Source organism: Morone saxatilis, unplaced genomic scaffold (assembly GCF_004916995.1).
Source record: "Morone saxatilis isolate NCDOM2014 unplaced genomic scaffold, NCSU_SB_2.0 Contig22, whole genome shotgun sequence".
Lineage (NCBI taxonomy): Eukaryota > Metazoa > Chordata > Actinopteri > Moronidae > Morone > Morone saxatilis.
Genome location: NW_023339785.1, coordinates 20173805 through 20195031, shown reverse-complemented (window position 1 = coordinate 20195031; position 21227 = coordinate 20173805). Strand labels below are relative to the sequence as shown.

The following is a 21227-nucleotide window of genomic DNA, read 5'->3' as shown; positions in this document are numbered from 1 at the left end:
AGAATTTTATTGGCCACTATGCACCAAGTTATAGGGGTGATGACAGGTATATACAAGTTGCACAGTGAATGCTTCCTTGTGACTGCAGCGCAGTAGTAAGAAAAACAACAAATGCGTGGGGGATAACAGGTAAAACGGTATGGGATGCAGACAGAATCACACAGGTAAACAAATATAGTGGTAAATATAAAATAAAGAAAAAATAATAAAAAAATAAAAATATGAGCACTGTGAATGTAGGAACGAGGGTATTAAAGTATAAGAAGCTGTAACTCCAAGTGTTAAAACTTAAAAGGGGGGTAGCTCGAATATCGAATATACACACACATTTACAGTATTGAAAGCAGCTATGTGAGTAAAGTACAGTGGTGCAGTGTTTTTTTTTGTGTGTGTGTGTGTGCAAAAATATCAGCTATAATCAAAAATCAATATCACTATTACTCAGTATTGGTCGGGCTGTAGATCACTCTATATTTTGCATTTGATTCTGCTGTTAACATCATTATGTACTTGCTCCTATGTCCCAGAACTTGACCCGGCTCTACCTGGACAAGGCGACTTTAGTGTGGAATGGGAATGCAGTGTCAGGACAGGATGCTCTGGGCGAGTTTTTTGAGTCTCTGCCATCAAGCGAGTTCCAAGTTCAAACCCTGGATTGTCAGCCAGTTCACGGTGAGTGGGTCAATCTCAAGTCCGATTGATGATTCTCATCTGTGTCGCCCAGAGTGGATTATTGTGTGTAGGTGATGCAGAGCATTACATGTCAAGCATTTTATGGTAAATAGTGATAAAATATCTAGGCCAGGTCTATAATGTAATTGTAATGTTCTTCTACTTAAGGCATGTTAAACCACTATCAATCTACCCTTTCTTCTTTCACAGAACAAGCCACCCAAGGCCAGACCACACTGCTTGTGGTGACTGGTGGGACAGTCAAGTTTGAAGGGAACAAACAGCGTTTCTTCAACCAGAACTTTCTTTTGACCGCTCAGGCCTCACCCAACAATGATCAGCCTGTTTGGAAGATTGCTAGTGACTGTTTCAGATTTCAAGACTGGAATAGCTGAGGCCTTTTTCCATCTCTGCTTTGAAAATAAGATGATGTGTTTATCCCTATGCTTTTGTAATAAAATCAAAAATGTCATAAAACACTGAATAGGAAATAAAATTTTTATTCTCAAAAATGTCAAACAAGGCAAGTGCTCATAATGATGGCATAATAAATACAAATAGGATCACTAAACAACCAACTGTAAAGTGACTCATCGTCTGCGTCCTTTAAAGTTTTAATGTTTCATATCCATCAACACAACACTTTGAAAAACACATAGAAAACACTCCTATTAAAATGAACAAACTGAACTTTAGATAACTTTTGATACCAAATTGTACATTAACCTGTTAACTGAGGTAAAATATGCACAGTATTACAGTATGCCAGTTGGGACTAGCTAATGCTAATAAGCATTGTATTAGCAGTTAAGCATGCTTGCTCCTAAATAAATAAGGTGCCAACAAGAATTTTGACAGAAGTACTTTCTATACGAGCAACCCACTACTTGACAATTTCATATATTAAAACATTTACTTATCTTCCTGAGTCATTAATGTTTACACATTTTGGTCTTACTTTCTGAATAAACTGACAAGGTGAAAAACTCATAAATAAAACATCAAGTCAGGGGGAAAAAAGGAATAAGCTGACATGATCATGTGTAACTTTTTCTCTTTATGATCCATGTCGGTGTATCTCGGTGAGGATATTTTGCCTAAAGCCTCAAGTAAACTTTACATGGCAATTTAGCCATTTTTGTAACAAAAGCGTAAACTATGTTTTTTGATCTAGATGTCACTTAACTTCTGCTTGACTACACAAGTACTGCAGACTGAAGGCACAGTAACATCAGTACTCCAACTTTACAAAAGAGCATTACAAGCTTCCATGATGAACAGTTACTATTTTCAATGGAAGTTACAACAAAGCATCAGCAACATATGAAGGACAGTGGTACTTTTATCAGCTACAAACTGAGTGGCAATAGATTGAAGTGGAGTGCTGTGCTGTAATGGTCTCTGACCCTTTTCATTGAATGCGAGTTGCCATTTGAGTGCACCTCTTTGACAATCAAAACCTCTACACACAAGAATAAAAAGCAGCACATATGGAACAACAGCTACAACTATCTACAGCCTCAGCATTTTTTGCTCAAGACATTTTTATTTGGACCTGTGGTTCACAACAGCATGAAAATCCAATTGGGTACCAGGTAGATTATTTACAGACGAAAACAGTGGTTATGGTGAGACCGGGAACTCGTGGGTGAAACTGGCGAAGTTATTTTCCCCCATACATTCTCTCTATGTGGTGGAGATAGTGGTTCTTCAGCTCTTTCCTCTTCAGCTTGAACGCATCTGTGACGAGACCTGTCTCGGGGGTCCACGGCTCTGGACTCAGATGCACCTTCACTGGGATCTCAAATCGCTGAAGTTTAACTATATGAATGAAAAGTGAAGAGAAAGAGACAGGTTAAGTACAGTACAATTTAAAATGTGCTTTTTTCTGCAAAATATTGGCACATAACATGCAGAAAGAACATGTATGGGTGGAGATGAGGACAGGAGTAAGTAATAGTCATAAAAGGATTAGTACGGCCATATCACAATATCGTGAAAAGACATGGACAACTCTTACGGTTAAAAGCAACCTCCTTGATCTCCTTCAGAACCGCTCTTTCCATGTCGGGGTGAGTGCAGATCTCCTCCAATGCTCCCACTATGCCTCTCTGTTTGGCCATTTCTGTCAACCTTTTCTGATTGGGAACCACAAAGCTGATCACGTAGTTCTGTTCACTGCAGGGATGAACATTAGAAACAAGGTTAATAAAGGGCTAAAGTAATTGGGGAAATTTGAAATAGCTGAAGAGGCATTCTAAACACAAAACAGACATGTGAAATAGTATTTAAAACTCTGAAAGATATCATATATATGGAAGAAGCTTTTCCTAAATAAATTAAGACTTACCTGTTTGCGTACGCGCAGATGTTGTCTATGAGAGAGCAGGTTTTCAGAGCAGACTCGACCTTACCGAGGGACACATACTCCCCGGCCTGCAGTTTGACCAAGTCTTTCTTTCGGTCTAAATGAGAATATAAAAATCTGTTCACAATAGTTCTCTGTTATCAAGAACACACCATTTTCCTGTCAGAAGTTACAACTACATTGACTGCAAATCAGTGCTATGAAATTGAGTATGAATGGTGTGCTTTCAGATGCTTTCCATCAGATGACAGCCATGGGCCTAAGTAAAGTGTAACCACTTTGACAAAATTTATACATACCCACTATTTGTAGACAGCCGTCCGGGTAAATCTCTCCAACATCTCCGGTGCAGAACCATCTCTGACCATTTTCATCTGCAAAAAAGTCCTGATTGTTGCTTTCATTCCTGTAGTAACCCATGGTTACATTGGGACCGCCAATCAGGATTTCTCCCCTTGGGTTTGGTTTGTCTTTGCTCGTGTAGCCACCTGAGAAAATTGGCAAATTAAGTTGTAAAATAACACATAATTATCCTGTACTTAAAAAAAAATACTTTTCAGTCTGCATTGTAAGTACCAGTACAGCATGTACCAACATGTTTTTCAGCCATACCTTCAGCCCAATCCCTAAGTCTGATCTCACAGCACAGAAGCGGAGCTCCAACACGGCCAGTGCTGATGTCTGCAACTGTATAAGAAGACACAATTTTTTAATGACATAGTTAATCATTCTCAGCCCAACACTTTCTACTCTACACTTTAAATCTCTTCTTACCCTCTGTGATGGTGCCTGCTCCACAGGTTTCAGTAAGGCCATAGCCCTGGCCCACTGGACAACAGAAACATACATTCATAAATCTCTGAGTGGCTGCGGACAGGGGAGCTCCTCCAGACAGCATCATCCTCACCCCTCCCCCCAGCAGTTTCTTCACTTTCCGGAACAACAGGCTGCAAAGACGGATTGATGCGCGTTTCATTTTAAGTTAAACAAGACAGTCACATTTCTACAGGCACTGGTTTAGAAATAGTGGTTTCTTACGCATTGCAGAGTGGTGCGTCATAGCCTCTCCTGATCTGCTCTAGTTTATATTTGTAGCCCAGTGTAAACAGCTTCTTCTGAATGAAACTCATTTCCTGCACTTTGCTCATCACATTCTTGTTGATGCGGTCCATAATTTCCTTTTAAGAAGAAAAAGGATTAATTTATACATATAAAGATTAGTGGGTTAAAGAAAGAATTTAAAACTGAGTAAACAGAGGAGGAGAAAAACCAGAGAGAAGGAGAACAGAGTAGCGAGTAGTGGAAAGAGGAAAGAATGAAAAGCAGGATTCTTACAGGCACAGCTGCCATCAGGGTGGGTCTGAGCACAGAGCAGTCTCCTTTACTTCCCTTCTTTATCTTAGTGGACTAAAGGGAAAAGATAAAAACAGTTAAAGGCACTGATTACATGAGATAGCAGCAATGATTAAAGTATTGGTAACCACACCTAGGTCTGTTATAAAGAAATATAGCAAACACATTAACAGACTAGGCATAGGGATGGTAATGGAAAGGTCACAATTATCTGTTGGCCAAAATACACCTGCATACACAATATTATTCTAATACTCATGAATATACTGTTCATACTTAAACGCAAATTAATTGCATTACTGATCATCTCATCTCCATGTTCCGCAGATTGGAATCTATACTATCTCCACATTCTTTGGGAGGCATACAACGAGCAAGCCGAGCCTTCAGCCATGGTGACAGACTTAGAATTTTGGAATGACTGGAAAGATGCAGGCTCCCCCATGTCCAAAATAAATTAGGAAATCAATACAGGTCTGTATGCTGGTGAGCTACACAGCCATGTCCATGTGAGGATATTCATGATTATCACAGTTTTGGAAATTCAAGTATTTTTTTAATCACAATAATATTGCATATCGTCCCATGCCTAGACACAACATAGCCGGCTGCTGGTGCTCCGTATTACCTGGTCTGAGAGTGTCTGGGGGGATGAGTAGCCGATGCGACAGCCATATGTGATACAGGAGATTTCCGCTGTCATTTCCAGAACATGAGCCAGGGGCAGATAGGCTATGTAAGTATCATTAGGCCTGTCAGAACCCAAGTAGAGAAAGCGAAGGTTAGGGTACATGTTTTCTGTTCCTCTTGCAATTTTTCTGGCTGAGCATGTGTGGTTCTGTGGTTCAAAGATTCTAACATAAAAAGCACACTCGCAAAAATGCACCATCCACCTCCTTACACTGATAGTTAGTTGCAAGTGGTGGTTATTTCACTGCCAGAAGCCTGTCTCAGCACAAATTTATGTGGAAAAATCTACCTTAAATTCTAAGATGTGCTACTCAGTAAGATCTTTGAAGTTGTGGTAAGAATGCTCCAAAAAACCCTGCTATGTACATTATATTATACTCAATCATTTATAAAGACCAATACTGAAACTGACCCGAGTCCAGGGATGCGTTCACACTGGCCAGTCATTCCTGCAATTATGTTACTGTGGACAATCATGACTCCCTTGGGTCTGCCTGTAGAGCCACTGGTGTACATTACCACAGCCAGATCAGAGGGCTGGGGCTTCACGATTGCCCTGCTCACTGCAAGACAAACAAACACTTATTGTCTTGTACTGTATGGGTGAGGTTTTTCACCCCCGAATGTGACAAAGAAGCACAACCAAGGTGAGTAAGAGAAATACACACTATTCTCAGGCAGAGCGCCCAGCTCTCGTACAGCCTGCATGCTGTGGAAGGATAGTCCTGCTGGGTAGCCTTCTGTGCTCACTTTCTTCTGGTCCACGTAGATCACATGCTTCAGTTTTGGGATCTGTGAAAGCACTTTCTGGATGGAAAGAGAGGACAACGCTGCTATAACAACACGATACCCAATCACATGATTTCCTTTTATAAATAAGAAGGATTTCTAACTCCATATTCACTGCCATAATAGTTATAATGGGCAGAAGCTTGAACTACAGAATAAAACAAAACATCCAACCGTTGGAAATTAGGAATCCATAATGTTTGTTTGAGAAGTTTTCATATTCAAATAAATAATTTTACTACATTTCAGTTAATTTCCTTTTGATCTTAATTTGATTATGGCTTCTGGGGAAATGCAAAGATTTTACTCAAATTAAAACATTCTCCATTTCTCACTCCACATTTTCTTGTACCTAATTTTAAAATGGCCTGACAAGCATAACATACGAAGCCACACCAACTATGCAGAAGCTAAGTGTAGCTATACAATAAGACTGAACGTCATTAATTTATTCACAGCCTATGGTGTGTTTCTCAACAAATACTGTGTTCATTCATTCAACCATGTGACTGCAGGCAATACACTTTTTTTCTGGATTCTCCATACCAGCTTTGATGTTTGTGATGTGAAATTATCTATTTAGTCTCAAATGGTCATCTCATGATGATTATTAGGGCTACTTGTAAAGACAGACAAGATGTTTTGTCCACCACCACAGCTTGATCATTGCTTCTCCTGAAAATCAGAGTAAGCTGTTCTGATTATGTGCCGTACGCGACTAACTCACTTTCAGTTTGGTCTCAATCAGCTCCGCGCTGGTAACTAGATGTGTAACTCCAGTCTCGTTCAGTCCATATGCAATTGCCTCCTCACCCAGAGTGGCATAGAATGTCACCACTGTAATGAATACAAAGTGCAAAAACAGTAGTTAGTACATTATTCACACTTTGTTAGATAACATGTAGTACTATACTGTACATACTGTAATATACTTACATGGGAAATTGCGCCTGAAGCAAGCCTGGGCAGTGATCATCCACTCTGCTCTGGTTTCACAAAAGATTGCAATACTGCTTTTGGGCTGCTGCCCCAGAGCTGCCAATCCACTGCCAAACTCACTGGCTATAGCGTCCAGGTCATTGTAGGAAAGCCATCTATACTCTCCCAGGATCAGCTAATAGGAGAAAGAGTCATTTGCAAAATCAGACTTCTTTGTCCTTACAAACATCCCTCCCCAAAAACTATATTATAGCGATGGGAATCCTTACCTTTTTAAATACTTTACCGCTGGGTTGAATCTCATCTTCTTTGCTCAGTATATCTCGGGTGCCTAGACAATGTGCTTGTCCAAAACGCTGCACAGCATGCTCGAACAGTTTATCCAGTGTGTCCTTGCCTGGGAAGTCCTCCCTAGCCAGAGAATCAAAGTGGTCCACAGAGCGGTACGGTCCCTCTGCACGGCCTGAAGTGGAACGGGCCTTTATCCGCTTGGACAGAGCTTTTCTCTGGCCGGCACCAGTGATGTAGTACCAGGGCAGGAAGGTCAGGACGGAGTACAGCCATACCAGAAGGTGGATTGGAAAGAAGAGGATAGATTGGAGGGTAGAGTCTGACTGGAAACCCATGCTGTTGTCTGGAAGTGAACTGAGCAACAGTGGTCAGACTAGTTTAAAATAGGGTCCTGGTCCAAAAGATGAAGTGTGTAAGGACGATTGCCTCAGAAAGAGAAAAGCCTAGTAGTAGACACTTAACAATCCCACAACGGTAGAATGAAAATATTTAGTCCACCGTCTCTCGATGTTACACCTAGAGTTGGAATAAAACAGAACATACCATCAGAAAAACCTTTATCATGTGAAATGACAAAAACAAAAAAAATCTTTTTTACAAATCAAGTCAGAGCAAAATAGTCAGATTTGATTTTAACAGTCACATAATGTAACATCTGGAAGAGGAAGTTGACACAGAAAAAAACAGTACCCAGACAAAACGATGGGTTAAGATGCAACGTCAGCTACTAACTAAAAATTGATCCACCATCTGTATCTGAACGTCTTTTAAAACCAACCCCCTGATAACCGCCTTACACCCAGGAGGACTGTGCAATGCTGGAACTACACCCAGTACTCATATTTGACTCACCTCTTTCCCAACAGCCTCTGTACATCTGTCAGCTTTTAAAGCTAAATTATATAGGAGACCTCTTTGGAGAGTGTGTTTCAACAATCCACATTCCCTCCCTCGTAGAGTACCACCCCCCTGTATGCCTCTCAACAATAAAGGGAAGGTTATCTGAGAGGTGATGGAGGGGAAGCAGGGCTGAGACCAGCTGGCCACATCCAATGACCACAGCTCTATGAGTTGTGCTGAAGAGGATCGAGCTACGGACAACCAATGACGATACTCTTGAAGCTCACCCCACTCGGTGGTGAGGGAAAGGTCACTCTAGGGCAAGCTCTGTTTGCTAATAACATCACACGTCAGGGCAGGAAGGATGAAGGAGTTTAAACTGACCAAACATGTCATATGTGACCTACTTTCATGTCACAAAACAGTAATAGAAAGATATGGACTTATACAACAGTAGATAGGAAAAGAAACTTCTGGTGATGGGTATTGAAATGACTGTATCTACTAAGCTACCTTATCTAAGTTAAGATAAATACAATGTCAGTAATGTACTCATGTAACCAGCACTCCCTTATCCTGAAGACCTTAACTTAACACAGTGTGATTCACATTTCTGTGAATCATAGCTGATCTACGTCATACCTCTGCTGTATGTCTCAAACATGGCCATACTCCAGAGGGTAAATAAAGACTGAGATGCTCCGTTTGTCTGCCAGTACATTCACCATGGGGGTTTCAGTTCCACAGTAGTGAACGAGCAACAGTGTGTGTGTGTACTGACAGCATTTACTGTTATTAAAGCATACACTCACCTAGTCCAGTCACCTTTTGTTTTATTTTCGACTTAACAGAACATTCAAATAACTTAATTTGCAAAGCCTTTATGGCAGGCAAACAAGAATGCCTGGAGTAAAGGCAAATACTCTGGCACATCCATCCCTAAATGAAGATGGTGTGATAAAACCATCCTGATGTGTCAGATGGCCAAATAGTGCACCCATCACGTATTCATTAATTAGTGATTTCCATGGTAACATAACATTATTTAGCCATTTTGGACGGATATTGTTAATGTAACCCATATACATTACACTTATAGCCCAAATTCAGACTCAGCTTCTTACAGTAACATGTTAGGGAAAAAAAAAAAAACACCTTCAAAACACAAAAAGCTGCATTTAACTTAAATGAAAGCCACCAAATAATAACGCATCTGAACTCTCTTAAAACATAAGATGAGCTGCGGTGATAAGACAATGGGTGCGGAGCAGGATGGCGGGCCGGAGGATGACAAAAGCCGCAACCCGCTGCCGGTTACAGCGTGTTATTGAGCAAGGTTCCGGCAAGTTGATCAACGTTAGCTACAGAAAGGATGTTAGCTGGAAAAAAAAACCCAAAAACCCAAAAACCCAAAAACACTGCCCACACATACATGGGCGAAGCCCGGAGCGGTAAGATCTACAACAAGGGATAGAAGAGCGGGTTAATGGGATTACAAGCCGGCCGAGCTACAGAGCGATACCTGCTTAACCGGCGGGCAGGGCCTTGAGACAGTGCTTACCTTCAGCAGCGGTGAAAAACCGCGGTCGGTCCGGTGCGCGCACGTGCTACCCCAGAAGTATGATGCCGAAAGTTATCTCTCCCGGTAGCCGGAACGCCGGGAGAGCTCTTACGTCATCTGGATTCACATATTTCTTGGACCAACATGAGACAAAGCGCTGCGATTCTGCCGCTTCGTGGTTTCTTCTTTTTCTTTTTTTGTACCCCCTCTTACGCTTCAGGGATGAAAAGAGTACCGGGCCTGTGTTACAGGAAATGAGAATGACGCGCCCACGTGTCTCTCCAGCTGTGTGTATTGAGCAGTTGGCAGGTTCGTGGTGGTAGTTTGTCTCGTTTTGCCTGCGTGCTTCCAGCATTTATCTTGTACCTTTGTTTAGCTTAGCAAATTAAATTCTTAATAAATAAGCAACCATGGTGTTGACAGTGTACGCATGCGTGAGGGGTGTGCGTGTGCGCGAGGAGTAAGCAGAGTGAGTGCCTGCGCGTTGTGGAAGGTTGTATCTTCCTGAGGATCGCGAGTGTTCTCTGGATAGGATAGAGAAATGATAGATATGTCTGTAGTTTAGGAGGTGAGTTGGGTATCTGCCGTGAAGTAGGGAATGTCAAGGGCAGGTGGCCAGTGGCAGTACAAGAGTCGGAGGTGAGGAGGTTGACACATAGCATTAAACATTACATTAAAATATAATTAGAGAAAATGAAATTACAAAATGTAGAAATAGAAGTTAACGTTAACAACAGTAGCCACGCAGTAAAGCAGTGCAGATGGAGATGCAGATGGATGTTCAGAGTCAATCAAACTGGTTTCTATATATGACTATTATATTAGAAGTACTAAGTATGTATAGTATATTATTATGTGGTCCGGGGCTATTTTGTGTGTGTGCGTGTGTGTGTGTCTTCTATCACACCTTTGTTACAACCTTGAATCTCAGTTTATCAGGCTCAATTTGTTCAAAAACAAATTATAAACATCCCACCAAATCAATTCATTAACACAGTGGCCCCACTGCGCTCAGGTCGATGTCGCCCTCAGGTGGTTGGGAAATGGGAGTCACTTCCTCATAGGAATCGGAAACGAACTGCAAGCCTATGTTGAAACACATAGTAGTTTTGATTGTATCATTTCAAATTAATTGTTTTAATTAAACACATTTTACCAATATTAATAATACAATTAAGCAATGTTCTTTATTTCTATTGTTTATATTTTTCAGTTGAATTAGAAGCTCAAGAACCTTCCTCCTCCAAACTGATATTTCCGAACCAAATAGCTATAAAAATAAATTAAAAAAACTATAATTTCAAATGATGGCTGTTCGAACTAACAGCAAAAGCTAATTATCTGTTATAATAATAATAATAATAATAATAACTAACAGGACAACTCTTCATTTGTTCTTTATATGTCCTTTAATTTCCTCAAACATCTTTATCATCAAAACCAATGCACCACGATGAGGCATCACCCAAGAGATGGGGTTAAGGAATAACATCACAATAACGTTACAGGTAACACAATAAATGATCAAACTACCTCAAAACCCGACCAAAATAAAACGGATTTTTAAAAAAAATGACACTAAATGAGTAATAAATAAATAGGTAAATAAAATAGGACAGGACGTGTGCACCACCTCCTTATGGAAAAAATAAGCACATATTCCTGGAGATGACACACAATCCCTTCATTGATGTTGAAATAGATGTGAAGCGGCTGTAACGAGCTCTACGTGCACACCCTGTTCCCCACGTTGACACGCCTGTAGGGGGCAGTGTTGTCCAGTGAGCAACGAGGTGGAGATGCGCGTGTTTTGGGGAACAAGAGCAGCCTTGGACAGCAGTGTTATCAGTGTTCCCCTCTGTCATTTCACGGTCAGGTGTTTTACCCCATTCACCCCAAATAACACATGATACCGTATGGCCACATGAGAGGAGGGATGAAGATGAAGCTTGATGATGAGAGAGAATCATCTTCACCTTTTAACAGGTAACCTTTACCTGCACATCTATTCCTCACTAGGGACTTCTGAGCAATGGGGAACCTTGCAAAAGCTCAGGTTAGAAGTGAATTTTGAGTTCATATATAATGCAAAAAAACCCCATTCTTTGTAAATTATTAATCGTAAAAAAAAAAAGATTTCTCTTATGAATAACTAATTAGTAAACATGTCATTCAATCGGATCTGTGCACTCATGTTTGTGTACTTCTCATCACAATCAAAAACTGTCTGTCGCACCTCATCGGTAACCCCGCCCCCGCAGGGTGTCTTTTACAATGAAACATTCGCACCACCACATAGCCGTTGCCCCACGTGTCTCATGGCTGTTGTACAAAAACATCACGAGTGGCTGCTTCAGCTGTGGGTGCTACATATACAGCACATGGTCGCGTTTGATAGCTGCTCGCAGCGACGGACACAACCGGGCCCCAAACTCAAACTGTTTCAACTCTTAGTTTGCACGTTAAAGTAGTGAAACTTCTTACTTCTGGTAACTGTTACATGTTTGAAACACTTTGAAGTCATTTGTCTTTGTTCAGGAGCGTTATATAGCGAGTTTGAGGACATTTAAAAAAACTTTTATAGTACTCCGCCTGCAGCAGAAGCGAGCATGTCGACCGGCACAAAGGAAGTTAAAAGCTGCCCCATCCCCACCAGGGTGCTCACCCTGAAGGACTGGTCCCAGCTACCCGACTGTTACAGCCAGACACCCGGGGGGACCCTCTTCTCCACCACGCCTGGAGGTAAGGACTCTCAAAACAAACAAACAAACAAACAAACATTTGGAGTGCTACGATTTCTCTCTGGATAACATTGTTTCATGCTTAGTCGTCTTTGTTAATGCGTTTCTACGATAACAAGAAAAGTTGGCTACTTCCAGAAAGTTAGCTGTAACTCAACAGTTTGTGCATACGTGCAAATACTCATCGCTCATGGATAAGCTCTCGCGAGAAGATGCAAACAATACGGGCTCACTTGCACAAAACAGCGGATAAAGGCCAAGTATTGGGATTAAAAGGTTATTTACACCGCCCAAACATCATACAAAACATAAACAAATGTGAGAAAAGGGTGAAGCTGGATACATGCTTTGTGGCTCACGCTCTCAGCTGGCTGCAGCCCTCGCGTTGTCAACATGTTTGTTGATTTGATAAAGTGAACCAAACGATGAAATCATGAAATACTTTTGCACCGTAGGTAGTGTAAGCTTCTATTTATACTCGAATCAATACTGTATAGGGACACGTTTATGTATTGCATTGCTGATTGCAGAACAGTAGTAACTTTGACTTGCATAAAATATATATGCACAAACATACAGTTTGGTATAAACACGCCACATAAAAATGTTTTGAATTTGACCCTTTTCACACACTTTTGCTGCATCACAAACACTGACGTCTAAGACAACAAGAGCTGTCTAACCCGTGACTTGTGATTAAAAGAGGGAGTACGTGAGCAGCTGCCAGAACAGCAAAGTGATTGGCCTCTGCAGTGGAGGAGTTGGACAGCGTCCTATCCCCGCTGCTCTCTGCTTTTGCGTTTCAGGAACGGTAGAGAACATTCTGTACAAGTTGAGAGGAGGAGGGAAAGGAAGTGTGTAATGCATATATTTTTTGTCAATATGTGTTAAAATTGGCAGCATAGGAAATTGCAATGCAGAGTTTTAACTTGTATTCCACTTTTGGTGCAACACATTTTGCCCTACTGGGCTCATGCCATGTTGTTGTACTGACCCCTTCTTTTATGTAACTGCTCTGTATTCTAGTACTGCCTTGCAATGCATTGCTTGCACTATAGTTAGGATTCCAGCCCCCTTTCCTCGCCACAATTCTTTCTCTCCCCACCTCTGCTTTGGTTCTCTTTGTCCATGATGAACTGCAGTTATTGCATAACATGTTTTCCTTGTAGAGCAGCTGAGCAGATACTGTACAGAACGGTTCAAACTCCAATAAAGAAGCAGCAAACCATTCCTTCACTCGGTCATGTCCTGGTCAAACTTATCACGCGATGCCGTTTATGACACTGTTTTTGTTTGAAGTTTGGCCTGTGTCCAAATGGTGACAGACATGAGACATGCCAAGTAGATTTTTAGACGTGGCAAGCTGCAGGGTTTGTATGGATCTTTAAGCTTAAATCACAGCTTTGAGAAAAGCCATCCTTGGATACATACGTAAGCATTTTGCATCTGCCGTCAATGTTAAAGCTCTCACTCGGTCAAAGACCAAAACATGTGGCTTTAATCCCAAGGCCTCGTTCTTGAAAGGCAGAATGTTTTGTACTCTGACTTCCTAGAACTCATTGCAGGGGCAGCCTACATCCCTCCCCTCTGCGCACACAGAACTCTTCTTTTCCCACCCAAATCCCCTCTTGTAGAGGATAATCGTACGTAATTCTGTACGTAGGTGCTCTTGTAATAACTAGGCTTTCTTTTGATCCTGTAATATTCCAGCTTTTGGTCTGTTGTGTATGTCGGTGCATTTACTTCACTTCCTTTTAGGAAGTCAGATTTGATGTTTGTATTAAAAGATTTTCTTTTCTTTTTTTCCTTCTCTTTCTTTCTCTAACACAGGTACCCGCATCATCTATGACAGGAAGTTTCTATTGGATTGTCGAAACTCTCCTCTTGCTCGGACCCCCCCATGCTGTCTGCCCCAGATCCCAGGGGTAACAGTACCTGCTACACACCCCATGGGGAAATTGCAGGATCTCAAAGAGGAGGCTGAGGAGGAAGAGAAGGACATTGCAGGTAAACATACCACTCCTTAGTTCTTGTTTTCCCTGAGCTTGACTAGTTTTATAGAGGGGAGTAACTTTACAGGTAATGCACACATTCCCATGTTCCTGTCTGCCAACACACACAGACATCTGTATCATAACTCATCCAAAATATTTTAACTAAATGAGAAAACATACATGCTTTGCGGTTTTATGAATCAAAGTATTCCTCACAATGCACAATGTTGTAGCCTTATCTAATGAGGCACAGAATGCTTTTGAAGCTTAATGTGGGGTTCTTGTGAACTTTCAACCCTTTTTGTTTCCACAGTGAGTTGTCATTTTACGTTGTCATGAGTACTCAGCATGTGCTAATACAGCAGATAGGTGCAGCATGTGTTCTTGCAGTGTTATGCCTGCATTTTTGCAGCACAGTAGTTGTGCTGTGTTGAGGACTGGGACAGCAGTGCTCAGTCATTATCGTCATGTGTGAGTTTAGTGCCTTCATGGGAATATCAAGCTTTTAAAACTTGCTAGTGGGAATAATCAGTATATATTCCATACTGTGTAAGATAAATCTGTCAGGCTGATGGTGTCAGCTGTTAGTTAGTTGTTGCTGAGGGCTTAAGAAAGATATCAACATTTACTAAGCAAATATACAGTTTTACTGAATTTCTGTATATCATTATAACCCTTCTCCAGAGGATATAATGACTTATGGAGATAAAAGACGTCATATTGGCAATGATTCTCTTGTGGGGCTTTTTGTGGCAGCATGACTGAGGCTTTGGGCTTGTGGGCAGGTTCCGACAGCTATTTATTATTGAGCGAAATATATCCAACCATCAATTTGTTCCTCTCCATTCCTTCTGTCAAACTAAAGACCGTGGGGATCCTGTGTCTGGGTTCGTAAACACACAGGACATGTCATGGGGTTTGGATTTGCAAGCTACACCCTTTAATTTAGTCTACCGTTTTATTTTTTGCCAGTTATGCATGTATTGATAAGGTCTGTACTTTGTCATCTTTTCTGTAGTCCGTTAAGGTGTGGTTGTGCTTAGAGTGCATAAACAAACGTCAGCTGCCAGCTGATTGTCAAATATCTCCCTTTAATCTTTAACTGTTTCTTCTGTTTGTCCTTTTCAACAGATGACAACCAGTTTGAGATGGACATCTGAGCTCCAGTATTACCTCCTGTGGAGAGTTATTGGTTAAAACACCTCCAAGGTCATTAATGACTGTATTGCATTACATATAAAGCTTTTTTTCACCTTTTTTAAATAAAAGCTTTTGTGAGGAACCAAAAAGAATAGGGAAAAGTTAGAAAACTATAGGGTGTTTTTGACCCTAATCTGTGTATTAAGCAAAGCAATGGTATTAAATGAGGTGATTGGTTGCTCACTCACTTCAGAGCTGCAGCAGGATTGAAAAAAAATCCTTTTTGATTTCACTTTTTTTTATCTTTTGTAAATAAGAAAATTGTACTATGTAGCCTATTTTTTAAGTTGGGAAATATAAGATGATTACATTACGACATGTAGAGTTTTTCACTGCAGGCATCAGTTTTTTGTTGTATTTCTCCCCCCCCCCCAAAAGAAAGGATAGATAACTTTATTTGTCATAGGCAAACAAGTGTCTCCTAATATTGGGGGTCAGGGCCTACTGAATATCAGCTCCAGCTCTGTTTTGTATGGAGGGAGAGATGAAATGTGAATAATTTCAAATAAAGGCTTTTTGAACTGCCAGCAATGTGTGTTTGTGTTTGTGTGTGTGTGTGTGTGTGTGTGATCACTTGCTATTTTGGGAATTTTAAGGACAGTCTTATTCTTAGTATCTATGATCTGAAGTGTAATAAAATGATTTAATTGTGTAATATTTTCTTCTCTCATAGAGCTTAATACTGACAAAGACCTTAACCATGCACCATATTGACACCCAGTCACAGTAGAACATTTGTAGTGAAAGCTCTATTTCATTCATTATCTTACCTTAATTGTTTTTACTATATTCATAAAATACAGGAGTGTCTCTCAACAGAGTTTGAAGTTTTAAATGTTTATTTCCTGAAATGGAACTTTGGTCCTGGAAGCTTGATACATGTATTTTATAAAAGCATACAGGGAAAATTTGTGGTTGATGTTAATGTGGAAGACCTTGTCTACAACCTTGTACACCTTGTGTAATAGAAAAACACGTGGCCACAGAAACCTACATGTTAAGCAGTTAATGACTTGCATAACTGTCTCATATAGGGTGGTCTGTTTTTCTGCACTGGTGGAGTGAACTCCCCCTTTCACAGGCAGACAGTTGGCCCATCTGTTGAATTGATACATCTAACATCCCGGACTACTTAAATACATATAACTCCAATAAAACTAATGTTGTAGCTAAATATGAAAACTTTTCAGGTATTTTTTTGAACAACAGGAGTAAATTCCAAGTACATCCTTTGCACATGTAACTGAAAGGCTGAAGGCTACTCAGACCCATGTGCAGTGAGTCTGCAGCCTTTCACACTATCAACAGGGTCACGGCTAGGTATGCCTGCTTGTTCCAGACACTGATCTGTAGATTAGGGAGGCTGAATGTAGGAGTAGGCTTGGTCTTAAGGAATGAGGGCAGCTGCAGCCCAAAGGCCAGATATTGAAACCACTCTGCAATGTAAGGGTGGGGTGTGACACCTGCTGGTATTTGACCAGGCAGTTATCTAAAATATGTAATTGTGGATTTTCTGAATATATATGACTTGTATATAAAACAGATGTCATAAATATTTATTTCAGCACTGACGACACCGCAAAATATTGCTGATGTCAAGGTATATCTTCAGTATTGAAGTGAGAACAAATAAGCCGATTCCTATGTGTCATGTGCAAGTTAGTAATGTGGGTCAATCTACTCAGCTGTTATTGTCCCAAGGCCTTGCAGATGTGACTGACAACCACCTTGCATTGCATTTAAGCTAACAACTGACTTTTGGCCAGGAGGCTCTGATTTAGTGTCTTTTTTTATAATAAGAATCAGAGCAGGTTTAAAAATATGCTCACTGTTTGGTCCATTTTGATTCCATAATATTACTGTGTCCTATACAGCAAATACGAAACCCAAATAAAATGTGCCGACTGACCTCCATGTACTGTTTGAACAAGTTTCTGTGTATGTTTGTGCTAGACACACGTGAGAACAAGGCCAGGTACCAGGTGACAGAATGTCACATGCTCCCATCATGCAGTTTTGAAGGATATCCTGTCTGGCAGAGGGGGAGCTATGAAACTGAAAATGATACTCGAATGTACTTCACAAACCCCCACTGTCCTCGGGCATCAACAGACCCACAGTGAAGAGTTTTGAGAATTTACTGATACACAGAATCTGACATAACCATGCCATGTCCTATTCTGGGATGTGCACTAATGTACGATATGTTCAGAAAAAGGGGTGAGGGTAAAGGCAGCTTGATTAGATTTCTTCTACACATTGTCTACAATAAATTATTTTACCTTCATCAATAGGCCTTTTGATCCATCAAGCTTGGAAGTACCAATGAAAATCGATCATGACCAATGTTGACATAAGATACATGATAAGGTAAAGGTGTTGTTGAATTTCTAACTCACTTACTTCTAAATAGCTCTCTCGTGACTGTAAAGACATGGCCTTAGAGGTGACAAATGCACACGTGTCATTGTTTGTTCACTTTGGACAAAAACTCACCAATGTATAGATGCGAAATACACCTCCCTTATCCATCTGCACAATAGCACGACTGCCACTCTTTATTTGTTGTAGAAATAAATTTATTATTATACAGCATGATTACTGGCCACATAAATTTGATGTAAACATAATTTAAAAGCTTTGGATCATACATAATTTCCGTCATGCAGTAAGTGATGGGATTATTATATGAAGACATTTTTGTAGCAGTGGTAATCTGTTTGTAAGAGTGGGAAGTCCTCACGAGTATCACTGGGCATGTGACAGTGACACATAAGCTTGACAGTAAATTTCCAGACAAGGTATCCATCACTGAGCCAAAACTGTCTGCAGCATGTATGTGAGAAGGCTCATTTTATTGTCTAGAAATGTGTTGCATTCTCCAAACCTCCATATTGTGAGCATGACATAAACATATTTCAGAAGTGAAAATTTTAAATAGCCAAAATTTCAAAGCAAAAAGAGAAAGGAGAGAAAAAGAGTATATAGTGCCGTTCAACTGAATCACTTACATTACATTGAAGTAAAATAGTGACCATAAATGTGTAAATGTGACTTAGGGTTCTACTTGCTTGTGGTATAAAATCAATCATGGTTTGATTTGCCATACATCCCTGAAAAGCTGCTTTGGAAAATAACAGCCTTGTATCATTGTAAACAACTTCTCTCCAAACGACCACCACCCGTTTCAATAAACTCGGATAAACTTGCTCCATTGCCCTTTTCCATAAACAAAATATCCCCCCTTTCCATCTCCTTCCCCCTCCTTTACCCCCTGCTCCCCTTCCACTTTCCCTGTAACAGGGTTGGGTAAAGTTGAGAAGGTGGACGAGGCTCTATTTTTGTCATCTGCTCCTGTTGAAGCGGTTGGTATACAGGCTTGGGCTGAATTGCCAGGGTGACGATGTAAACAGACACTCTAACACGCGGCCTGCTTGATCATATCTGTCATGACAGGAGAGGATAGGGACTGAAGTAGACTGCATGTTTGTCTCATGCATTAACACACATTTACAAAACTAAATGTACATTACATTTACGGAAACATTTACATTGCATGAATTCAGCCAACCATTTTACAGACTGACTTTTGTTGAGTACCCCAGTAAAATACTATTCAGTTCCTAGATGACTGCTGTGCTTTGAAATACAATCTGAGGCACACGCTGTTTTTTAGATTACGCTTCATATACGAGCATATTTCATCTTTGTATTAACCTGTGTAGCTCCTGCAGTTAAGGTTTGCTACAAAGAACTGCGTATTTAAAGTCTTAGTGTAGAAAATTACAAGAAATACTACACTGAAAACAAATCTTGGCCTTGTTCTTCACTGCGACAAATATGTTTCAAATGACAATGCAGGATACACTGTGTTGCCCTGTATTTGGCTCAGTCTTAAAGCGTATGATTCCCTTGCTGTTTGTTGCAAAATCTCTGATAGGACAGTCCTAGATCAGACTTTTAATAGCTGCTGCCAGGCTATTGCATAATATGTCCCCAGTAATAGTACCTTTCACCAACATATTTTCCATGCATAACTTTGTTCAAGCTGTAAACATAGTTTAGTGTGTATATGTCATAGGCCAGGTCCTTGTTTCTTTGGGAAACCACTGATCTACAGCTCTTTTTACATAGATTACCAATTGTACACCCATTGTGCAAGCCTCATCACATGTTGCTACAGGGTCTGGTATCACCTTGCAGAATAGAGACCAGTTCCTTTTAAGTTGCACTGTGAATGGCAGCTGTCATGTTGGCTGGCTGCTGGCATGGCACTATATTCATACTGTACTCATGTCATGTCATGTCTGATGGAGGAACTGAGATTATGTTTCACAATCCTGTCTCCCAACTCTACCACCCAATGAATGTGTGTGTGACATATGCATGGCTGTATTTATTTGACAGCTATAGTTACAAGTTGCTTCAGAGATTAATAATATACATTATACAATACATACAATATACATATAGATTGACTACACAAATGTATGTGATATAGCTCCACCTCAACCTGCTTTAAGATTAAGATGCTGCCTATATGTTAATGCAGCAGTAATTAAAATGATCCAATATTGAATAATAATGTAACGCTTACAGATACCATTCTGCTGCATAATGAGTACTTGTATAAATATAAATATATATGATATTATGATATATTTTTCTAATAGTACTGACTTTTTTTTTCTAAAGTAACATGAATGCAAAACTTTTACTTTTGGCATACAGGTATCTTAAGTGCTCCCCATATGAATGAGTATACATTTGGGGGGGGCATTCTCTGAGTGGCATGTGATGCTGCTAATTCAATTTCAAACAACCAAAATAAAAACACTGTGCATTAGCTTACATGATAACACAACAATTTAACAACTCACTGCTTGTTCAAAGGCAAAACAGCAAGAACCTCCACCTCAGAGAATAGACCGTGAATAGGCTGACATCTGCTGGGAGAAAGCCAGTAATGCATCTTACCCAAAGTTTGCTGATATATGAGAAATAAAAATAAAAAGCACTAGGATTTGGTCAAACAAGAGCTCTAAAACATTTGCTAACATTTATACATAATTGCATCGTATTCTAAATTAATATTAGTGCCATGTTTTCTAATAACGTGTCAGAGCTGCCAAGTTTCCATAAGCTTATTAAAATAATCAAATTCCAAGGGCGCGAGCAAATAGGTCACTAATTAATGATTAACGTTTATTGGTAACTCATCTTATGTCATTTTCTCTCCCCGTGTTGAATTCGTCATTGACCGGGTGATGAAGTGCTATTCAATCTTTTATCAAGTCATATGATCAGGAGTCAGTGCCTTTTTCCCTTTTCCACCCCCCGTCCATTCATCGCTCTGGCTTGTGATTGGACGCGGCGAGCAGCGGCCGTGGCAGCAGCCAATCCCGTCTCTCGCTCGGCGACTAGCACCACTCCCCGCGCAGTAGCCTACAAATGACGTCACGTCCCGCAAACGAGATACGCACTGGGTTTCCAGAGACAAGAGAGGGTCGCTCATTGCGGTAAAAAAAAAAAAAAAAAAAAAAAAAAAAAAAAGAGAAAGAGAAATAGTGCTAAACAGTGAGGACAGAAGAGGGTTCTTTCTGAACGCGCATTGCTAAATCACCACACACTGGGACTCTGTTTACTGTAAGGTAAGTGGTCCTCACATGGCCGTAACTCTGGTGTTTTATGTGTTTATGAGCCTAGTCATCATGAACTTAGGGGGGGTGGATAACTGAACAGTGCTATGGGTTGTGGCCTGCAGGTGCCACTTCTATTCGGCCTGTGTA

The 21227-nt window shown here is 40.5% G+C and overlaps 4 protein-coding genes across 4 annotated transcripts in view; 3 read left to right on the top strand and 1 right to left on the bottom strand.

Annotated features, from left to right (window-relative positions):
* Positions 1–1194, top strand: part of nxt2 (nuclear transport factor 2-like export factor 2) — a 1830-nt gene extending 636 nt beyond the window's left edge. Inside the window, exons 3-4 of the mRNA XM_035669255.1 lie at positions 528–672; positions 883–1194. Coding sequence (XP_035525148.1) covers positions 528–672; positions 883–1067 — 330 coding nt within the window. The 3' untranslated portion in view covers positions 1068–1194. The remainder of the gene's footprint in view (positions 1–527; positions 673–882) is intronic.
* A 1004-nt stretch (positions 1195–2198) lies between these two features.
* Positions 2199–9544, bottom strand: acsl4a (acyl-CoA synthetase long chain family member 4a). The gene is made up of 15 exons (XM_035669253.1): positions 9504–9544; positions 7081–7618; positions 6809–6986; positions 6600–6709; positions 5752–5890; positions 5496–5646; positions 5022–5145; positions 4376–4447; positions 4079–4218; positions 3815–3987; positions 3653–3727; positions 3340–3528; positions 3023–3137; positions 2693–2850; positions 2199–2493 (listed from the first exon to the last, which is right to left on the bottom strand). Exons 2-15 carry the CDS (start codon positions 7435–7437, stop codon positions 2336–2338), a joined length of 2139 nt encoding a protein of 712 aa, XP_035525146.1. The 5' UTR covers positions 7438–7618; positions 9504–9544; the 3' UTR covers positions 2199–2335.
* Positions 9545–11847: 2303 nt separating this feature from the next.
* On the top strand, positions 11848–15965 carry eif4ebp3l (eukaryotic translation initiation factor 4E binding protein 3, like). Its single transcript, XM_035669187.1, has 3 exons — positions 11848–12245; positions 14075–14251; positions 15370–15965. The coding sequence occupies exons 1-3, from the start codon at positions 12113–12115 to the stop codon at positions 15396–15398; spliced, it is 339 nt and encodes a 112-aa protein (XP_035525080.1). The 5' UTR covers positions 11848–12112; the 3' UTR covers positions 15399–15965.
* A 4967-nt stretch (positions 15966–20932) lies between these two features.
* Positions 20933–21227, top strand: part of zgc:165573 (cysteine-rich and transmembrane domain-containing protein 1) — a 7784-nt gene continuing 7489 nt past the window's right edge. The window contains exon 1 of the mRNA XM_035669245.1: positions 20933–21089. The gene's annotated coding sequence lies outside the window, so the exon portion shown is untranslated. The remainder of the gene's footprint in view (positions 21090–21227) is intronic.

Excerpts from the sequence above, each read along its gene's own strand:
- acsl4a (XM_035669253.1), bottom strand. The coding sequence starts at position 7,437 with ATGGGTTTCCAGTCAGACTCTACCCTCCAATCTATCCTCTTCTTTCCA. Across the intron at positions 3,728-3,814 it reads AGCAGGCACCATCACAGAGG|TTGCAGACATCAGCACTGGC; the intron begins GTAAGAAGAGAT and ends CTTCTTATACAG. Across the intron at positions 3,529-3,652 it reads ACTTAGGGATTGGGCTGAAG|GTGGCTACACGAGCAAAGAC; the intron begins GTATGGCTGAAA and ends CAATTTTCTCAG.
- eif4ebp3l (XM_035669187.1), top strand. The coding sequence starts at position 12,113 with ATGTCGACCGGCACAAAGGAAGTTAAAAGCTGCCCCATCCCCACCAGG. Across the intron at positions 12,246-14,074 it reads CTTCTCCACCACGCCTGGAG|GTACCCGCATCATCTATGAC; the intron begins GTAAGGACTCTC and ends TCTCTAACACAG. Across the intron at positions 14,252-15,369 it reads GGAAGAGAAGGACATTGCAG|ATGACAACCAGTTTGAGATG; the intron begins GTAAACATACCA and ends CCTTTTCAACAG.